This window comes from Magallana gigas, chromosome 3 (assembly GCF_963853765.1).
Source record: "Magallana gigas chromosome 3, xbMagGiga1.1, whole genome shotgun sequence".
Taxonomy (NCBI): domain Eukaryota; kingdom Metazoa; phylum Mollusca; class Bivalvia; order Ostreida; family Ostreidae; genus Magallana; species Magallana gigas.
In genome coordinates, this window is record NC_088855.1 from 45122797 (window position 1) to 45144443 (window position 21647).

At 34.6% G+C, this 21647-nt stretch overlaps 2 protein-coding genes across 2 annotated transcripts; one reads left to right on the forward strand and one right to left on the reverse strand.

Moving 5' to 3' along the window:
• Positions 1 to 6631: 6631 nt before the first annotated feature.
• Positions 6632 to 8800, reverse strand: LOC105327848 (probable serine/threonine-protein kinase dyrk1). The gene is made up of 2 exons (XM_034443103.2): positions 8382 to 8800; positions 6632 to 8041 (listed from the first exon to the last, which is right to left on the reverse strand). Exon 2 carries the CDS (start codon positions 8038 to 8040, stop codon positions 6856 to 6858), a length of 1185 nt encoding a protein of 394 aa, XP_034298994.2. The 5' UTR covers position 8041; positions 8382 to 8800; the 3' UTR covers positions 6632 to 6855.
• Positions 8801 to 14137: 5337 nt separating this feature from the next.
• LOC105327860 (mucin-2) lies at positions 14138 to 21194 on the forward strand. The gene is made up of 7 exons (XM_034443105.2): positions 14138 to 19145; positions 19327 to 19518; positions 19626 to 19826; positions 19947 to 20108; positions 20214 to 20566; positions 20678 to 20851; positions 20965 to 21194. Exons 1-7 carry the CDS (start codon positions 14138 to 14140, stop codon positions 21007 to 21009), a joined length of 6135 nt encoding a protein of 2044 aa, XP_034298996.2. The 3' UTR covers positions 21010 to 21194.
• The last annotated feature ends 453 nt before the right edge of the window (positions 21195 to 21647 follow it).

Genomic DNA, 21647 nt, shown 5'->3' on the forward strand with positions numbered 1-21647 from the left:
TTTCAAACATCGGTTTGGGATATAATTAAAATGCGCGTTCTTTTTTTATACTTTTTTTTTTAGATTATTTTCGCTATTTTTGTATTCAAGTTGCGTCTTGATTCGCTTACGAAGGGCGTAGTTTTTGAAGCTAAGAAGTTTGAAAGTGAATTTTAATTTTTATTTCTATTGTTTTTTCCTTTAAATACCATCAGTAGTTTCTAACTTTTCTTATGAATAGGCATTTAAAGTATGAAGGTAATTAATTCCATAAAAAGGAAAGCTATTTATAATAATAAAAATTAACGTTATTTACCGGAGACGCGGTGTATACCAGTATATGTCTGGTAGTCTACTTTTATTTATATTTTTAAATTGAATTTAAAAAAATAGTTAGCAATCTTGCATATTTCTCTAATTGATGTTTAGTACTTTTTTTACTTTTCTATAGATACAAAGATTATTTTTATACCCCCGCAAACGAAGTTTAGGGGGGTATATTGGTTTCACCCTGTCCGTCTGTCCGTCCGTCCGTCTGTCCGTCTGTCTGTAGACGCAACTTTGTCCCCCCTATAGAATTTTTTATTACTGCATGGAACAGTTTGAAAATTTGTACATATGTTGAACACCATCTGAAGATGTGCACCTGCAATTTTTTTTAAGATCAGACAAGATTTAATGATGTTATGACAGTTTTCATTTTCCTTATTCTATATATTGTACACTAATGTTGAAAAGTAAGGGAGGTAATCCTTACAGATTTTATTAATTAATTAATAGAAAACACTCTAACATATATTTATATAAATACATCCAGATGGAGGTTTTTTTTGTCTTTATGTCTTAATTAATAAAAAAAAAATATTTTTTATAAGTATTCTATCAACTGACAATGCAAAGTTTTTGTTTGTCAAAATGATAAATTTTTAGGAGCTAATAAGAACATCAAAGACAAGTGTGGCTGAATTCATTTGTCCCAAGGGAGCCATTATCTGAGCCATGGTTCAGATGGAGCATGTGTTTAGGGGAAATTGATAATCTGTAAAATGGGTGATGGTTTTGGGGCTATTTTAAAACTGTTTCATGTAAACCAAAATTTCTATCATTATAAGGAAATAAATAATATCATTATTAATAAAGAAGTTAAACTATTTTTAGAGGTTGTTTAAATTTATTTGTCAAGTAAATTGATGAAGTGACCCTATTGGACATTAATTTAAATGAAATTCAAAATTACTGATATGATTGTAGTGTTTTGGCAATTTTAAAATTGTTTGTAATATTAAATTTTCTTTTTTACATATTTTAACATAGTATGGTAATTATGGTAATGTTTTGGGAGTTTATTAAATTTAACAAGCTCATCCAAAGAAAATCATAGTCCTATGGGATTAATTTTCTGATATGGAGTTCCATTGTGCCATAGGAGAAAGTGAGGAAAATTTGAAACAACTAATTGCATCTGTCAAGACTCTTATTAGAAAGATATTGAAAGTTTTATCAACAGAAGAGCATTGCTTGGCTACCGGTATTTCCATTTACTGCAAAGGGAGGGGTTATTGTCATTTTGTTGGTTTTTCTTTAAATCAATTAAATTAAAAAAAATATATCATCAGATACATACATTTGTAAATATATTACTGTTATAGATATGTATTTACAGTGAAATTCTTACAATTTTGATTTTAATTTTTCTTTGTTGACTAATTTTTATTTTTTTTACAATTCTAGAAATTTTTTTGGTATGTGTTCCAAACTTTTATTATTCAATTATTTGTCCCATTTGAAATTAGCCTTGCGGGGGTATTAGTCCCATTAGGACAGTTCTAGTTTAATATTCCTCTTAAGATCGTTATTTTACGAGTTGTTAATTTAATCTTTAATCATTATGCATTTCCAATCGCATGTCACGAAAAACAGTATTTTTTACGACAATAACCTTATCATAGCGATTGATTCTTTTTCTCGACAAATTTGACTTAAAAAAATATGCGAACGGTTGTTTGAAGCCATTAACAATTAATGCGCGCCTTTTGCAGGTTCTGTGTCATTTTTACCGACAATACCGTTACAGGTATATACATAAAATTGTCAATAATTTGACCCCGTTCACGTTTGCGGCTCTCACCTTTCACTACTTGAAGGTTAATAATGTTAATGGTTTACACGTTTAATTATGAGTAGAAAGGAACACACCCTAGTATAACTATATTATGGCTTGGGAATTCGGAGGGGTCATTTTTCCCTGGAATTAATTATTTGAAACTACTAGAGATATTTTTGTTTTGCTTAATATTTAGTCCACGTTTTTGGCATTTCTCTGATAAAGTAAACATCAGAATTTTAACAGCACTTGCGAGACACCGAGAAAATACAAATTTCTAATTATGCAGCCTGCATGTTATAACTCGTTTGTGTTTTTGTATGTCAGGCAACTATTTTGTTTAAATTTGGTAAGCAATATGAAAAAATATTTAATAAGTTGCGAACACGTAGCTCTTTGAGAAGCCTTCCGGGCAAGACTAACTGTGATATAAGTCAAGTCATTAATATGCACTGGATGATTTCTTTAGATAGATTTTCAAAGTCTCTTGGTCACACAGATGCTAGATGTTTATTTATAATTATAAAGTCAAGGATGAAAATGATTGATGTTGACTTAATGTTAATTGACTCAAGAGTGCAACGACAACAATAGAATTTTAACGAGCAAAGAGCCCTGTCCTTTCAAGTTGAAGTAAACGTGTATTTATCATTTTTGTTACTGTCAAGTTTTCCACATTGTTTAAATGATATAAATGGAACAGCGAGCAGTAAACGTATGCATACATGTAAATAATTGATACATCTTAAATGAGTAGATGAAAAAAAAACCAAATATGTTTTAAGTAAGTGAATATTACTTAGATGTTGTAAATATTTGACACTTGATTTTTAGATTATTACAAGGATATGACGACAAATACATGCTAGTGCACAGGTATCTTGTAGGTAACGCCATGTTAAATTACAAATCATTTTTCTAAAAATGTAATAGTTGATGTAATAAAAACAGCAGGTTTTTGTTTTAAATAAAATACATGTAATCTTTTTTAGAAGATGATGTTCTCGTAGTGTTTACAAAATTCCTTTTTTTATATTATTATCATTCGGGAAGTATTTGATTTGTATTTGTAGAAGTATTTGATACATATATATTATTGTGATCAAGATGTGATATCTCGTTCTTAATGGATATTTGATGATCGAACTATTTTAATATTTGAAAAGAATGCAAAAAACTATGAGAGATAAAATGGAATGTAAGAATCGATAAGGTTATCGACTTGCTTATTTTAGCGACTTTGATGTTATCCCCGACATCCGTTCATCATAGAATAACCGACAATGTTTAATGTGTTCTCATTCTATTTGCAAAATTTGGTTTCAATTTTTTTCGTGATAGACACCGTTTAATCGATGAAAAATTCATCATTTAATATATTTCTAGTACATGTTAAAATGTACATGTATATTAGTAAAACACGACACAGAGCGAGATATAACTTACGGAAATTTCAGGCGAGCATTTATATTAATTCATTTTACATGTGAATATGGTTCAAAAATGAAGAAAACAAGTTATAATTAATTTCAATTAAAACATCATGAGTACTTTTTTCTGAACGGGAAAATTTCATCGACCAAGGTGAATACGGAGTAGTGCGCATAGTGCATCTAATTTTATTAATGTGCACTTTACTTTTATAAACTGTCTCGAGATTTAATATTTTCGCGTAAATTTAATTATATGATTTTTTCACGACCAGTAACTTTCGCGGAATGGGAATATTTTGGGAATATTAATTGTAAATGTTAAAATCACTTTAACGAACTTGGTCATGTTGCAAGTCTCGTAAAATTATGCGAAATGATTTCTGGCAAATAAAAAGTGATGTTTTCAAGGCTGATTTTTTCTGAAGGTCATGACACTTTACCGACACATATAAAATGTAATTTGTAATTCTTTTCGAGGATGTTCTTTAACTTTCCTTAAAGACTAAGATTAATTGTAATCATGTTGCAATTTCCTATGTTTAAAATTCTACAAGCAGTACTTTATTTTATTTTTTAAAAACTGAATCGAGCTGCGATAGAGAATGTCGTGGTGTTTTTTTTTTCGAGCAATAAGATTTAATATATATATATATATATATATATATATATATATATATATATATATATATATATATATATATATATATATATATATATATATATATCTGTTTTAATTAGATTAGACCTAAACCCTCTCACAAAAAAGGTAGAAAAATTATGCTGAAATGAGGCGAAAAGGGGTTAAAGTTTGAGTGAAACTGCAGTATGGTTAAATTTTAAAAAAAACAGACTTCATATAATCACTTTGCAATAAATGTACATACATCATATAATATATAAGAAAATTCTTTAAATGGCAGTTGATGATCCTTTTTTTAAAACACAAATTCAAGTGTGTTTCTGTGTTTATAAAAGAAACGACAAACGTTATAATCGCATTGCGTGGGTCAACAGTATTCTATTAAACAAAACCAGGTGCACTATATGAATAATTTTTAATTAATTCTTTGACACAATTTACACATTTCAATGTATATAATTTTCTATAAAAATAGTGAGTCATTAAATAAGTTTATTTACCACAACTGAATTACTCACTCACCGGGCGTTCGGAGTGTGCCGTTTTATTTATTTATAAATTCTAAAGAAAATTTACGATATGAAAAAAAAATGACACAGGCACTATGTACAGCTAGCAGACGAACTCGGGAAAGCCCGCGTCATCCAAGAAAATTGGCGCTTTAGTTATGCAGCAATTTTAAAATAAAACAATAAAGTGATTCTTTGTCTGAATTTAGCTGCATTGTTTTGTCAGGACGAATCCTCGAGATTGGTACTGACGACATTATCAGCTTTTCCTGGTTTTAGTATTGCCAAATATGGCTTCTGCACCTATTAGGTATATACTTAATAGCCTAGTTAAAACGAATGCCCTTAAAAGTACACCTTCACCGTTACTTTTTATTTTACAGTCAAATTCAATTTAATGATCTATATCGTAATGTTTGATAATAAAATGATATAAAAACGGCATACTTATTATTAGAATTATTTGACAATCAAAGTCGATTGCCATTATTTGACAGGATTTTGTGTATTTATGATTCATTGCCACAATATTTGCTCCTCCTGACATTGAAGCCTAATGTAAACTTATTCATTTTAAAAATATATACACTGCCTGTCAATATAATTTTTTTTCTCAATGGATTTTTTTACATATTGGTTATACTTGGAAATAAATTATCAATACAGTATCCTAAACGCAGTCAAGAGAATAGAGAAATTGCCACTGTCATCTATGATATTTCAATTTTAAAACAATCGGGATAAAAAGTAGACATGTCAACTAGAATTGACGTTGTTTACTTTAGAACATTAAAACTCGACGTACCCCTCAAACCATTATTATGAACAATAAATGTGTGGATTGATCTTATGTGTTTCCATTTTGACATGATACACATGTAATTAAACAACTTCAATAACATGTGAAAATGGTAAATGGAAGAAGGAACTGCTTCTTTTTAATCAAATAGACTGAAGAATGCAATCGACAGATAAATGGACGAAAAAACATTAATAAGCTATTTTATGACTACACGTTTAGTTTGATTTTATATATATATCTGAATGTATGTAAGATAAATATGTCAATAATAGGGAAATAGACCAAAATTAAGGACATAAAAAAGGTTCTATTAAATGATAGTTTCTTTCTTTCAAAAAATGAAGACAACTGAAAAGAGAGTTCACAGAAATATATGACCTTAGAAATACGTCAAAGCCGGCTACACCAATACCAATGCATTTTAAATACTCGCTTGGCATAATTCTGAGTGATATGAATAAATAAAATTTTAAAAAGAGCAATTGGCTGTTAAAGTCAAAACATCTCGACTGCACGGCACTACATTTTAATGACCATTAGAACATTTATTTTGAACAAAACAAAATAAAAACCGATAAATATGAACAAAATATTTGCATTGATCGCCAATTATCAGTTAAACGACAAAATAAGGTACATATCTTGCATTTTTTAAAAGTAATAAGAAGTTTTTTAAGTTGATTAATTACATGTGAATGACGCCATGTGATGGAAACGCATCAGATCAATTCTCGTGGTACAATGTCTTGTTACAAACGATATAGCTAATGCATCTTTGAAGAGTTCATTCTATATATTCACAGTTCCTGTATGAATTTAAATAGAGGTGAATAACATCGCACGTGCTCATTTTTTATGTGTGCCTTATGAATTTATCTGCTTTACTTTCCTGATTGTCATCTTGTAGGCCATTGAGGTAAATTAAAACATTTTGCATTTCATTATTTAACACTACCTTGGAGCGCATCAAAAGATTTTGGGGGACAGGCTACGTCCGGTGTAGACAACGTCACAATTGTGATAAGTTAAAAATCTCGTAATAAAAGCCGCGCTGACTGCATCATTTACATTAGGCAGCGCTCAGAAAATTAATAAATGTCACAATATAACAAGGAATTAGTCCATATAACAGCCGAATATTTAGAATAAAATTAAATTGTAGAGTTTAAAAATAAAATTTTTATTTTATTAATTGTCAAAGACAAACACTGCGAAAGGCAAAATTTCCAAAATGAAACAACAATCGCCAAAGCACGTACTGTATTGTTGCATAAAGAACATTCTTGAAAAAGATAATTTAGATAGTTATCTTTAATCGAATAATTAAGTAACATGTAACAAAATATAGCAAAAGGAATCTAACCTCTGAAAATACTTTAAAAAAATGATCACTGCATGTTCATTATTGAGTTTATCGAATTCAGCACATTTTTCATATCAGTTTGAATTGCGAGAAAGATTTCCTTCATTTTGTCCATAGATTTCTGCAGTTGTCCAAGCATTCCTTGTTGAGCACCTACTTCCGTTTTGATGGTTTCCAGCCCCGAATGTATCTTGTCGTAAGGGGACAGGACTCGTTTCATGACTCTCTTAATGGGGTTGATTACATTTCCCTGGTAATTTCCTCCCGTTGATTTGTTGTTGTTGTTGTTGTTGTTGTTGTGATTGTTGTACTGGTTGTTGTGATTCAGGTTGTTGTTGTATTGTTGGTTGTTGTTCATGTTACTGTATGGACTCTTGTTGTATACTTGGTTGTTAAATTGGTTGTTGTTATTGAATTGGTTGTTGTTGAGGTGATTCATGTGAGTGTTAGTGTGGTTGTTCATGTGGTTGCCGTGGTGGTTGATGTTGTTGTGAATGTTGTTGTGTTGGTGAAGGTTGTTGAGTGCATTGTGGTGGCTAGTCGACATCGGTGGGTGCTTGTGATCATTAGAAGCTATCTTCTCTACCTTGTTCGCTGGCATAAAAGCGTCTCGAAGTTTCATACGAAAACCTGATGCCTTCTTGTGCCCTTGATTGGTATTGGATACAGGGGCTGTTTGAGTCGGGTTCGCCGCCGAGTTGATCTGGAACATTTTCCAAATATGATCCACGATCATGACACTGTTTTTGTCACTTGGAATGACCCGCTTCAGATTCTTGTTGACTATCGTGTTTTGCGGATGGTGTTGCTGAACCTCTCCTTTATGAACTGCTGCCCATCCCGCATCGTGCTTGGTGTGATAGGGGGGATTCGAACCCTGGGTCGGTTGAGCGTTTTTCGAGGTCATGGTTTTCTGAGACTGTGCAGCATTGCTTGGTGGCACTTGTCGATTAACGGTTCCTGTTTCCGGTGCGGCACCATGAGACTTAGCGTTCGAATGTTGGAAGCTAATTTTTCCGTTGGAAGGTGGTGGCGTAGAGTGTCCGGCTGTGTGGGAAGCCACGTGGCGGTTGGTTCCAGGTTCTTTCTGGTGCCCTCCCATTAGACTGAATCCTTGCGGTGATTGACGATGAGTTCTTGCCGTTTCCCACGCGGACTGACTCTCAACAGTCACCACCATTACCCAAAGGCTCAACAAACAAGTAAACATCCTATTCAAATAACAAAGAAGTTATTAATCTTAACCGCCTTTAAATGTTACAATATCATGACAAAAATTTACATTGTAAATAAGTTTTTGAAGAAAGTTTTAATGATTTGAACATTAATTATCGATGTAGATTTTGTGAAAGTAATTGGTTTTTATCAATAAACTGTGTAAAACACGCACATATTTCTTGCGATAAAACGTGAAAGTTTATGACAAATTAAAGTATGATTTGTAAACATTTTTAGATGTAAAATTAATAAACAATTTATTTTATCTTTAATAACTGATATTTTTGCCGTGATTTGACACTCGCAATATCAAAATAAATGTATTTTCTTTACCTTTTTTCACGTCGTCGACTTGTATAAAATGGTAGGTAATTTTCTCTTGATGGGTATTTCCTTCTATGCTGATTGTCAAGTCCTCTTCTAATGCACTAATGACAACAGAGAACAGAGTTACATGATAGATAGCGGATTATGTCACATATATGGTCTGCCCAACAAGAAAATTTTCTCAGGTGATAAATTGAGTGCAGCACAATTAAACAAACAAAATGAAATCGACTTGCTTAATGGCTTTCCCCCAAGAACAGCTTAAGCCCAGTTAGCTTGTTAGTCCACCAGGCGCTTTAGAGCACGAAATACGAAAGTGTTCTGGACAAAATTGTTTCCCAGAATCTTGCCTGGTTTCACCGAATGTTAGGTAGCAGTATCTAGAAACTGAGCGCACAGGGCCGTCCTATTTATTATAAACGGATATGTCAACTTTTTAGTCTTCTGCAGTATTGTGATGCAGATTTATTAATTAAAAATTCAGGTTATTATGCACACATTCTACATCAGTTTTGACAATGAATTTTAAAAATAAACTAACTGAGACATGTTTAATTGCTGGTAACACAAGGAGAATTGCAGCTACAGTGGATACAGATTTAGAAAGTTAAGATTCATCAGAAAAGTATTCAAATTATATCGCACGAGGAAACACTTGTATGACACTTTATATAATTGTTCAAGTGTTGTTGTTTTTTGTTCTTTTTCAACAATTTCAAAGTATAAAATTATCTCACATATTACATTCATTTTAATTAGAGAATTTCTAAATATAAAAAAAAGGACAAGAAAAAAATTGTATTTCATTTGTTAGAAGAATGTATGCTGGTGATTTTACATTTATACAATGCCCATCAATCTTGTAAGACAGTTTAGATTGTTTGGGCATGCGTACTTGCATTAACTTAACAGCGGACAAACCCATTACCTTCGCAAGAAGCTCATATTTTGAAATTTTGATTTTGAAGTGCAAAACTCTCTTGTCTTTATATGCGACTATAAGTGTCGCATTGACACTCTTACCGCGCACCATGTATTAATTATTGTACCAATGGTAGTTATATGCATATGATTCAGAATACAGGCAGTTCCAAGAAATTAATCTTTTTGGGGGGAAACTTGAGGGGGGGGGGGGGGGACACACCTACCTCTACCATCCACCGGGAAATTGTCTAAAACCAAAATCTGACCAAAAAAGCTACATGTATTTTGTGTGTGTGTGTGCGTGTGTGTGTAGTGGGCAAGGGGCAAAGGTGGGATGGAAGTTGGGAAACCATTTAATTCCTTGTATTAAATTTTTCCGCAAACATATAAAAAAGAGGGTGGGAGTGGGTTCGGCATAATCTACTCCTCTTAATACGCGCATAGTGCAAAAAAGCTTTGATGATGGAACATCAACATGTACCTGGTAGTCTCAGAATATGAAAATACCCTTGTCAACGGCAGATAGCAGGAGTGTCAACAATTTGTGTATTTTATTTCGGGGATGGGGATTAAAAATGAAAAAAAAATTAAAGTTTCTCCATCCTTGATATTTTTATGGTTTAATCCATGTAATTGTTGTATTTATGAAGATCAATATGTAAACAATCAAATTGAACAAAAATATGATTGTCACAAATATATTTTTTCTGTTGTAGGAACTAACACAGGTACACTATCAGAGGTACGACTGCTCCACAATCAAACATCACAAATTCTTTTCTGATTTCCATATGTAAAAGCAAATTTTTACTGAAATTAATCACAATCTTTTTTTCATGTTTTTATTAACAATTTAAAGCCATTAAAACGTGCAAGTGTATACCGGTATATATAAATACATTTACAGTGGAAGTCTATAAGTTTCTAAATAACGACAGAAAGCTACTCAAAGTTGGTACATTGGAAATTAATTATAAATCCTATTAAAACCTGCAAAGAAATAATTACCATGCGGGTAAAAAATGTTGAAATATGGTGTATGCACATGGCTGCCTTATGGTTTTATTTTTTTTTCTAATTTAATTCTGCGCTTAACTTAATCTTAACTGCGCAGCTACAGACTTATTCTGAATATTTAAAAATCTGAAAAAATATGAAGGGGGTTCATTGGCGTCCTCTTTACAACCATTTATTGAGAAAATGAATTTTGCTCATTTAAGCTGTAACTTTGTCTCAAAGTTAAGAATATATTCTTAAAATGGGCCTTAAAACAAGATAAAATTGTCTGTGTCTACGGAGGTACATTGCAAGTATATTTTCATTGAAATATGATGTATACTTTTTTAATTTTAGACAATCGCCTTTTTGGACCCCTATCCCACTTCTAAGAAAAAATTTACTTTTATTTACACTTAAATTCAAAACGGATTGTTTTGAATCGACATTTATTTTTTTCTATGAAAATATAACGTCAATGTGTCTTCATAGGCACAGGAGTTTTAAGTATTGACTGGATTTTTCTTGTTCTAAAAAGAGATCCCATGCTGACTGACAAAAATAAGGTACCTTATTTTGAGGCAAAGTTACGACTTAAATGAGCAAAATTCCAACTTTTTCTCAACAAATGGTTGTAGAGATCAATGAACCCCCTTAATATTTTTTTCAGATATTTTAATTTTCAAAATAAGTATGTAGCTGCGCAGTTCGACAGCTGTTCTGAGTGATTAAAAAGGCATTGTCCTGTTCATGTATGCATACTTTTCAAACAAATGACATGTAGGACTTCATATATTTTGCATTATATCTTTTGGCAACATTTTTGGTCAGTTTCGGACAGAAATAAGCCAGTTCAGGAAATTTTTACATTCTTATCCTCAAATGTACGAGATGGCCACCCCCCCCCCCCCCCCCCCCCAGGAGGCTAGATGGTCTACAAATTACCCATCAGATATTACCTAAAATTTTAAGGTGGCTCATTACACCTTGAAATATTTTCTCAAATCAGCAGAAAATTATTTGATTATGATGGATATCACAATGGATAAGAAGTATTTAAGTCAAATAGGCAAAAAATGTGCAATTTGGATGAAAAATTACATTTTCGAAAATTTAATTCAGTGAACATGAACAAAAGCTCCAGGCGGATTCGAACTCATGATCCGCGGTTAAGAAGCCCAAATACTTTAACCACTGAGCTACGACGCAATACAATCGAATTGAACAATATAAACAATTTAACAAAACATTTAAATCGCCATCTTGTGACGTAGTGTCTTAAAAAAGTATAAGTCTGGATGTAGTGAGATACCTTAAGCTGCGGAAAATCCATTTATTTTACCTTTTAAAATTTGGAATTTACAGAGCTCTTCTTTTAAAGGGAATCAATGCACTTCCACTTGCCCTCTTAAAATGAAGACTGAAATAACACCTTAGGCCGAAATTAAACAATCAGTGTTGTAACACATATGCATTTTTAATTTACGGCTATCATAGTTGAAAACATATTCTTTTTCGTTCTAGAGCATTAATTATACATGCATATGTTTTACTAACTACACAAACAATTATTTTCAATTTTGAATACACCGGTCTGTTTCAAAAAACAAAATATTTGAGGACAATTTTTTTGTTAACATTTGTTTTGATCTACAAAATGCACCAGACTTTTTTTTTCAAGGAAAAAATAAAATCATAGGTAACACAAATATCTTTTACATTAATCTAGCAAGCAATAATTTCATTAAACTGATAAATTAAAACACCGTTTAGATTGTGATGAAACAAAGATATAATTAATGAATACCTGTATATTAATTGTTTAAATCCGATTATCCCAGTTTCAAAGTTGAGAAGATTCTGTCAACTGTGTTAATATGGTCCGCTTCTAAATCACATCCGGTGTTAAATTCATCACTTGTAAAGTTTTGAGAAAAATAAGTAAGTAAAAGCATAGGTGCTTGAAAAAAATTGAAGGCCTTTTTTTGGAGGGGGGGGGGGGGAGAGGGGTGGATGGGTGGGTATTTTCGGTTGATTCGAATATTTTCCAATTTTGAGGAAAGGACTTCGTACTTAAAGCAATTTCTTTTTTTCATAAAATCAACTCAATTGTCTATGGTTCCCCCCAAAAATAAGAATAAAAGCAACAATTTTTTCTTAATTTTCCACATTATGTTGTCATACATTGTATTTGCGCAAATGAAAGAATTTCATACGTTTTTTTAATATGGAAAACTTTAAACGGAAGAACACTGTTTAGTAAGTTCAAAGTTCCAAAAAAAAAAATTAAGACGATTTTATCCGTCTTGAAGGGAACAATGGTTATTTGTTAAGTTTTCAGAAAATATTCTCATTTAAAACATTTTCTCGTGAAATTGAAATAAAAAAACAATATGATTTCAACTCGCTCATCTTTGCCTTTCAAAATTAATGTTGAAAAATTGTTTTTTGCAGATAAAAAAAATCCTAATCTCTTCAATCATTTTTTGCATAAATCGCATACGATATGCTTTTTCATTGTAAAGGCGAACTGAACTTTAATATAAGTAAAATATATACGCATATTCTCAAACGATAGAAATAAACACAAATGATTGAATTCATCTCTTCCTAGTGTAAAGGAACATAAAATCTTTTTATATCTGAACAGAGAAATCTTTTTTTGTATCAAGAAGTAAATTTTGGGGTCATTTAAAGTCGTATGCACTAACTCCTAAGCAAATTCCTACTGCAAATGCTTTAAAAAACGCACGTGATTAACTAAACCGTACCTCTCATTAGATTTTAAATAGAGCAAATTGTGATTGTTTTGCACTTACGATAAATATGTCTTTGTGTAAATGAAGTTCGTATATTATGGTTTTCTCACATTGCATTGTACGGACTTTTATCTATTTTGAGACTTTCGAAAATAAAAACTTACATTCCTGCTTGATTTACAAACCCATCAATTGTTGTAAGAATTTTTGTTTTTTTAAAATTACCATGTACAGCGCGAACTGAAATTTTTATTTTGTAATAAAAATATATAAGCTGTTTCATTTGCATAAATTCATTGAAATGTCGAATATACGAATTCCTCAAAGTTGAATTATAATGATTATGGAGCTACGACCCCATGATAAGTAGGGTTTATAAAAGAATTAATTAATCTCATTATTGATGTGCAGCTCATTATCATAAACGTCTATTCTGATGAATTCTGTGTGATTATGGGGGTTGTCATCTTGCATGAATTACGTCCTGGTACCATTACGAGGTCTTTAGTCATTAGTCCGCGGAGGCGGTCTCTCGGGCGGGTATAAACACTGGACCGGAGGCGTGTGACTATATATTCCCGAGCTGGCCGACCAAGTGGTCGTGTGTTTTAGTAGTCTTCAAATATAGTAAGTAAAAGATATAATTGCCTATATGTTCAAACCAGTGATCAATTTTACTTACTGTTTTTTGTTAAGATTTTATTTACAATATTTTATTAGGATTACTATGTTAAATATTTACAATATTTTATTAGGATTACTATGTGAATTACTTACATTACCCCGACATCTTTTTTAGAAATGTTTGTTTTTGTTTCACTTATAGTTGCCATTTGCTTTCATTCCATCACATGCTGATTTGGTTTAATTTTTTTTAATTTGTAGTCCACCATGGCATTTTTGAAGCAATGTCTAATTTTCTTACTTGTTTGGATTGGATTAATAAACGGCCAATCTACACCACTTTTCAAAGCCAATGGAAAAGTCGTATGGCAAAGTGAAGGATTCAAATTTGAAGAAAACACATCTTCGACAGTTGGCGGTACAGCTGGCCGGTTCACCTCGCCAATACCAGTGTCACCTATGGTGAGGGAAAGTACATTTGTCATACTGCCAGCCGAGGGAACCCAATCTGGAGACTTGACACCAGATTTCGATAATGTTCACATGGAATCAATAGATAATAAGATTCAAGGTAAAAGTTCGCTAACAGAATCAGTGATAAATGAGTCTGTTGATCAAATCCAGACTACTAATGACGTTGCTGAGGCTTCCATTGTGGATACACTTTCTCAACCGGAGGAGTTAACGTCTACTGCAGGTAACATTGACGACGCAGCCACAGAAAATAAAACTACGGCAGTACCCGTGGACGTGATTATAGAAGGTGAAAGCCTTGATGCTAACATGAAATCCACAAATTCTGATGTAATCTTTACAACAAGTTCTACCCGTAACAGCGACGTGGAAACCCCTGCGCATAATTCAACCAAAACAACTAGTGCGGCTAATATTCATATCTCAAAAAGCGGCGATGGAGTTGCGATTTTATCTGCTAGTCCAAAATTAAACGACATTAGTACAACAACTGTAACATATATTCCAGAAAAAGACTTTCAGACGACAGACACATTAGATAATTCAGATAATACTATGACAACTTCATCAACAACCGGGCCTTTTTCGATTGATTCCTTTGTAAACATGCTTTTATCAGATAAGATGCAAGCTGAAGTTACAGGCACTGATGAAATCCAACAAAGCGAAAAAGAAACTAATCCAGAACCCATAGCTAAATTGGAAACTGCCATTGGATTGACAACAGAAAAGACAACCACTCCTAAACCAACAGAAAAGGCAACCACCCCTGAACCAACAACAGAAAAGGCAACTACCCCTGAACCAACAACAGAAAAGGCAACAACCCCTGAACCAACAACAGGAAAGGCATTTACCCTTGAACCAAAAGAAAAGGCATTTACCCCTGAACCAACAACTGAAAAGGCAACTACCTCTGAACCAACAACAGAAAAGGCAACTACCCCTGAACCAACAACTGAAAAAGCAAACATTCCTGAACCAACAACAGAAAAAGTAATTACCCCTGAACCAACAACAGAAAAAGCAACCACCCCTGAACCAACAACAGAAAAAGCAACTACCCCTGAACCAACAACAGAAAAGACAATTACATCAGAACCCATAACTGAATTGGAAACTACCCCTGAACTGCCAACAGAAAAGACAACTACCCCTAAACCAACAGAAAAGACATTTACCCCTGGACCAACAACTGAAAAGGCAACTACCCCTGAACCAACAACAGAAAAGGCAACTACCCCTGAACCAACAACTGAAAAAGCAACAACTCCTGAACCAACAACAGAAACGGCATTTACCCCTGAACCAACGACAGAAAAGGCAACCGACCCTGAACCAACAACAGAAAAGGCAACTACCCCTAAACCAACAGAAAAGGCAACTACCCTTGAACCAACAACAGAAAAAGCAATTACCCCTAAACCAACAGAAATGGCAATTACCCCTGAACCAACAACAGAAAAAGCAATTACCCCTGAACCAACCACAGAAAAGGCAACTACCCCTGAACCAACAACAGAAAAGGAAACTACCCCTGAATCAACAACTGAAAAAGCAACTACAAAAAAGGACCCTACCCCTGAACCAACAAATGAAATAGCAAACACTCCTGAACCAACAACAGAAAAGACAACCACCCTTAAACCAACAGAAAAGGCAACTACCCCTAAACCAACAACTGAAAAAGCAACCAACCCTGAACCAACAACAGAAAAAGTAATAACCCCTGAACCAACAACAGAAAAAGCAACTACCCCTGAACCAACAACAGAAAAGACAATTACATCAGAACCCATAACTGAATTGGAAACTACCCCTCAACTGACAACAGAAAAGACAACCACCCCTAAACCAACAGAAAAAGTAATTACCCCTGGACAAACAACTGAAAAGGCAACTACCTCTGAACCAACAACTGAAAATGCAACTACCCCTGAACCAACAACTGAAAAAGCAACCACCCCTGAACCAAAAACAGAATCGGCATTTACCCCTGAACCAACAACAGAAAAGGCAACCGACCCTGAACCAACAACAGAAAAGGCAACTACCCCTAAACCAACAGAAAAGGCAACTACCCCTGAACCAACAACAGAAAAAGCAACTACCCCTGAACCAACAACAGAAAAGATAATTACATCAGAACCCATAAATGAATTGGAAACTGCCCCTGAACTGACAACAGAAAAGACAACTACCCCTGAACGAACAACAGAAAAAGCAATTACCCTTGAACCAAGAAAAGAAAAGGCAACAACACCTGAACCAACAACAGAAAAAGCAACCACCCCTGAACCAACAACAGAAAAGACAAGCACCGCTAAACCAACGGAAAAGGCAGTTAATCCGGAACCAACAACTGAAAAGGCAACCACCCCTGAACAAACAACAGAAAAAGCAACTACCCCTGAACAAACAACAGAAATATCAACTACCCCTGAACCTACAAAAAAAGTAACTACCCCTGAACCAACAACAGAAAAGGCAAACGACCCTGAACCAACAACAGAAAAGGCAACTACCCCTAAACCAACAGAAAAGGCAACTACCCCTGAACCAACAACAGAAAAAGCAATTACCCCTGAACCAACCACTGAAAAGGCAACAACACCTGAACCAACAACAGAAAAAGCAACTACCCCTGAATCAACAACAGAAAAGGCAACTACCCCTGAACCATCAACAGAAAAATCAACTACCCCTGAACCAACTACTGAAAAGGCAACAACACCTGAACCAACAACAGAAAAAGCAATAACCCCTGAACCAACTACTGAAAAGGCAACAACACCTGAACCAACAAATGAAAAAGCAATTACCCCTAAACCAACCACTGAAAAGGCAACAACATCTGAACCAACAACAGAAAAAGCAACTACCCCTGTATCAACAACAGAAAAGGCAACTACCCCTGAACCAACAACAGAAAAAGCAATTACCCCTGAACCAACCACTGAAAAGGCAACAACACCTGAACCAACAACAGAAAAAGCAACTACCCCTGAATCAACAACAGAAAAGGCAACTACCCCTGAACCATCAACAGAAAAAGCAACTACCTCTGAATCAACAACAGAAAAAACAACTACCCCCGAACCAACAACAGAAAAAGCAATAACCCCTGAACCAACTACTGAAAAGGCAACAACACCTGAACCAACAACAGAAAAGGCAACTACCCCTGAACCAACAACTGAAAAAGCAACAACTCCTGAACCAACAACAGAAACGGCATTTACCCCTGAACTAACGACAGAAAAGGCAACCGACCCTGAACCAACAACAGAAAAGGCAACCACGTCTAAACAAACAGAAAAGGTAACTACCCCTGAACCAACAACAGAAAAAGCAACTACCCCTGAACCAACAACAGAAAAAGCAACTACCCCTGAACCAACAACAAAAAAGACAACCACCCCTGAACTGACAACAGCAAAGACAACCACCCCAAAATCGACAGAAAAGGCAACTACCCCTGAACCAACAACTGATAAAGCAATTACTCCTGAACCAACAACAGAAAAAGCAACTACCCCTGAACCAACAACAGAAAAGAAAATTACACTAGAACCAACCACTGAAAAGGCAACTACCCCTGAACTAACAACAGAAAAAGCAACTACCCCTGAATCAACAACAGAAAAAGCAACTACCCCTGTATCAACAACAGAAAAGGCAACTACCCTTGAACCAACAAGAGAAAAAGCAATTACCCCTGAACCAACCACTGAAAAGGCAACAACACCTGAACCAACAACAGAAAAAGCAACTACCCCTGAATCAACAACAGAAAAAGCAATAACCCCTGAACCAACTACTGAAAAGGCAACAACACCTGAACCAACAACAGAAAAAGCAATTACCCCTGAACCAACAACAGAAAAAGCAACTACCCCTGAACCAACAACAGAAAAGACAATTACACCAGAACCCACAACTGAATTGGAAACTAACCCTGAACCAACAACAGAAAAGACAACCACGTCTAAACAAACAGAAAAGGCAACTACCCCTGAACCAACAACAGAAAAAGCAACTACCCCTGAACCAACAACAGAAAAAGCAACTACCCCTGAACCAACAACAGAAAAGACAACCACCCCTGAACTGACAACAGCAAAGACAACCGCCCCAAAATCGACAGAAAAGGCAACTACCCCTGAACCAACAACTGAAAAAGCAACTACTCCTGAACCAACAACAGAAAAAGCAACTACCCTTGAACCAACAACAGAAAAGAAAATTACACTAGAACCAACCACTGAAGAGGCAACTACCCCTGAACTAACAACAGCAAAGACATCCACCCCTAAACCAACAGAAAAGACAACCACCCCTGAACCAACAACAGAAAAGGACACTACCCCTGAACCAACAACAGAAAAGACAACCACTCCTGAACCAACAACAGAAAAGACAACTACCCCTGAACCAACAACAGAAAAGAAAATTACACTAGAACCAACCACTGAAAAGGCAACTACCCCTGAACTAACAACAGCAAAGACATCCACCCCTAAACCAACAGAAAAGACAACCACCCCTGAACCAACAACAGAAAAGGACACTACCCCTGAACCAACAACAGAAAAGACAACCACTCCTGAACCAACAACAGAAAAGGCAACTACCTCTGAACCAACAGAAAAAGCAACTGCCCCTGAACCAACAACAGAAAAGACAACCACCCCGAAACCAACAGAAAAAGCAACTACCCCTGAACCAACAACAGAAAAAGCAACCACCCCTGAACCAACAACAGAAAAGACAACCACCCCTGAACCAACAACAGAAAAGACAACCACCCCTAAACCAACAGAAAAGGCAATTACCCCTGAACCAACAACAGAAAAGGCATTTACCCCTGAACCAACAACAGAAAAGGCCACAACTCCAGAACCAACAACTCAAAAACCAACTACAGCTGCACCAACAACTCAAACATCAGTAACTGCTAAAATCTTGACTTCAACGGCAGCACCTCTAGAAAGTAAGCCACCTATATTTGATTCCTAACAAGTTTTTGCTAAAAATGATCTGCTCAGTCTTTCGCTTGTTTGCTTTCTACAAAAAACGAGTATTTGTCTTGTTTCTTGATAAACTACAAAGTATATACAAAGTACAAAACATATCCTTTATCAAATTATCACTGATATTTTTTCTTTTTACAGATTTATGTGTTAATAGTGTCTACATTGACAGTATCGGCTACAACAAATATCCCGGTTCCTGTAACAAATTTGTCCAATGTTATAACAACTACCAGAACACCAAAGCTGTTCTAAGGGAATGCCCCGCTGGGTTATTCTGGCATCAAGACCATGCTATGTGCAAATCTCCAGACAAGGTCCCGTGCTTTGAAGGTAAATATTAAATAATCTATAAAGATTAACGCATTTTACACAACTTGATGAAAAATCCTCATTAGTTGAAATAAGTTATGGAATAATGTAAAATTCATTTATTTTAGACCACTGTCTCAACCTCGGCGTAGATGCTTACAAACGTTCAGGTGGTTGTAGATCCTATTTCTCTTGTGAATATGGAGTTTCCGTTCCTACCTGTTGCAAAAAGGGCTTCCGATTTGATGGAAAGGCCTGCGTGAAAGATAGCTCGTGTAACGACATTTGTGTAACACCAAATGATTTGAAAAGAAAACTGAGCCAACAAAGTAAGAACTAAGTTATATTATAGTATTTGTTATTTGTTTCTCCGATTAAATTAATGAGGAAAAAAGGCCGAATACAAGTGACTGACGTAAAGGTATTACTTTCAAAATTATTCGTTACAGTGTGCAGGTTTCTGCCGGACAAGAACAATCGATTTGGGTACCTTACTCTAGAACACAGCGGTATCCGTTTTCGGGCTTGTCCTTATGGAACTGAGTTCAGTGCCCGCCAGTGTGGATGTACATGGATCCAGTTCACAGCTTACCAAAATCCAAGAAAAGAAGGTATTAGACGTTAAGTTATCAAGTAACTTGATTGCCACTGTTCACATATTTTTATCAGTACAAATCAAATACACTATAACATTTTACACTTGACTATCTTTACAGTTTGCAAACCTGATTTCAAGATGAATTTCGACACAAACTCATTCAGAGAACTTTCCGGGTCCAACATGGCGTTCTATGTTGAAAACGCCGTTACTCAAAACGGTGCGGCTAAATTTAGAGGAAACGGGAAAATAACCATTTGGGGCTTTATGAACAAGGAGCTTGGTCACGACTTTGCTGTAAGAATTCGTTTTAAGCCCTTTAACACTGAAGGAGGATATGGAATGCTGGTGTCCAACTGTGGACACGAGGGTCTTCCGACGGTTGAGATTTCGATGCAAGACAAAAAAGCTAGACTGATTGCTAAGAGTATGCATTCTAGCTCTCCCTCTGTTCTTGAGTATCACATAGTGGTAAGTTTTAAATGCAGTTTGAAATACCAAAACTATTAAGTTGAGGCTTTAAAGATTTTAGCTCTGAAAAAAAAATCAAATGATGAATGACCAATTTTTTTTTCATTTCAGCCTTATGAATGGAACGAAATTTCTTATCATTACAATGGAAATACTTTCACTGCGGAAATTAATGGCAACAGCATCTCCGAACAACTGATTGGCGGATTAGAAACAAGTCCGAACCCGATGTTTATTGGAGGTTGTCCGAAACCAGGATCCGGATTTAACGGGTTAATAGACAACGTACGTAGTTGAAATCTTGTTTTCGGGCTCTCGGTTTCTATTTTTAAAATTGATGATACTAATAATTTATGGCCTTAAAACATTTTGATATATGTTTTTCAATTTTTTTCCAGGTTGAAATCTACAGTACATGCGTCCCGTCTAATTTCCTACAGTAAAGAAAGTAAAGAATGAAATCCGACTTCATGTAAACATCCGCACTCAACTCCCACAGATCATTTCGCATTTAGTCATCTACTTATCCGCTATTTATTTTTCATCTTTATTTATTATCATAAACCCCATTTGATCAGTACGTGCGACATGACCAAACCTCATGTTTGATGCGAGTGCAATATGATATTTGTATTACAATTTATTTACTTGCAAATCATAAAATAAAAAAAAATATTGAATATTCAAATGTCTTTGTGTTTGTATATACATGTACAAAAGGTAGATGTATGATTCACAATAAAAGGTAATGATCTTTTTGACACGGACAACGAGCGAACGCTCTCCGTCTCCCAAAAACTTAAACGTGTGATTGTGTTTCCAAATTTTTAAAAATGAAAATCCTAATACTATTTGAGAATGCATTTGTAAAAAAACCAAAGTGTTCTCAATATCTGAATGTAGAGGTAATGTTCGATAACCAGTGCTTTATATTTGTGAATTTTTCATCATTCATTATTGGTTTATGCTAAGTAAGAAGGCCAAATGAATACCATTTCATTGATTATGAATATAAACTGATTAAAATGCATGTAGTTATGTCTCCACATCCAACTGTCCTCCAAACCACATGAAAAAAAAT

Coding starts and splice junctions, on each gene's coding strand:
- LOC105327848 (XM_034443103.2), bottom strand. CDS start 8,040: ATGTTTACTTGTTTGTTGAGCCTTTGGGTAATGGTGGTGACTGTTGAG.
- LOC105327860 (XM_034443105.2), top strand. CDS start 14,138: ATGGTGAGGGAAAGTACATTTGTCATACTGCCAGCCGAGGGAACCCAA. Junction 19,146..19,326: donor AACGGCAGCACCTCTAGAAA/GTAAGCCACCTA, acceptor TTCTTTTTACAG/ATTTATGTGTTAATAGTGTC. Junction 20,852..20,964: donor TTAACGGGTTAATAGACAAC/GTACGTAGTTGA, acceptor ATTTTTTTCCAG/GTTGAAATCTACAGTACATG.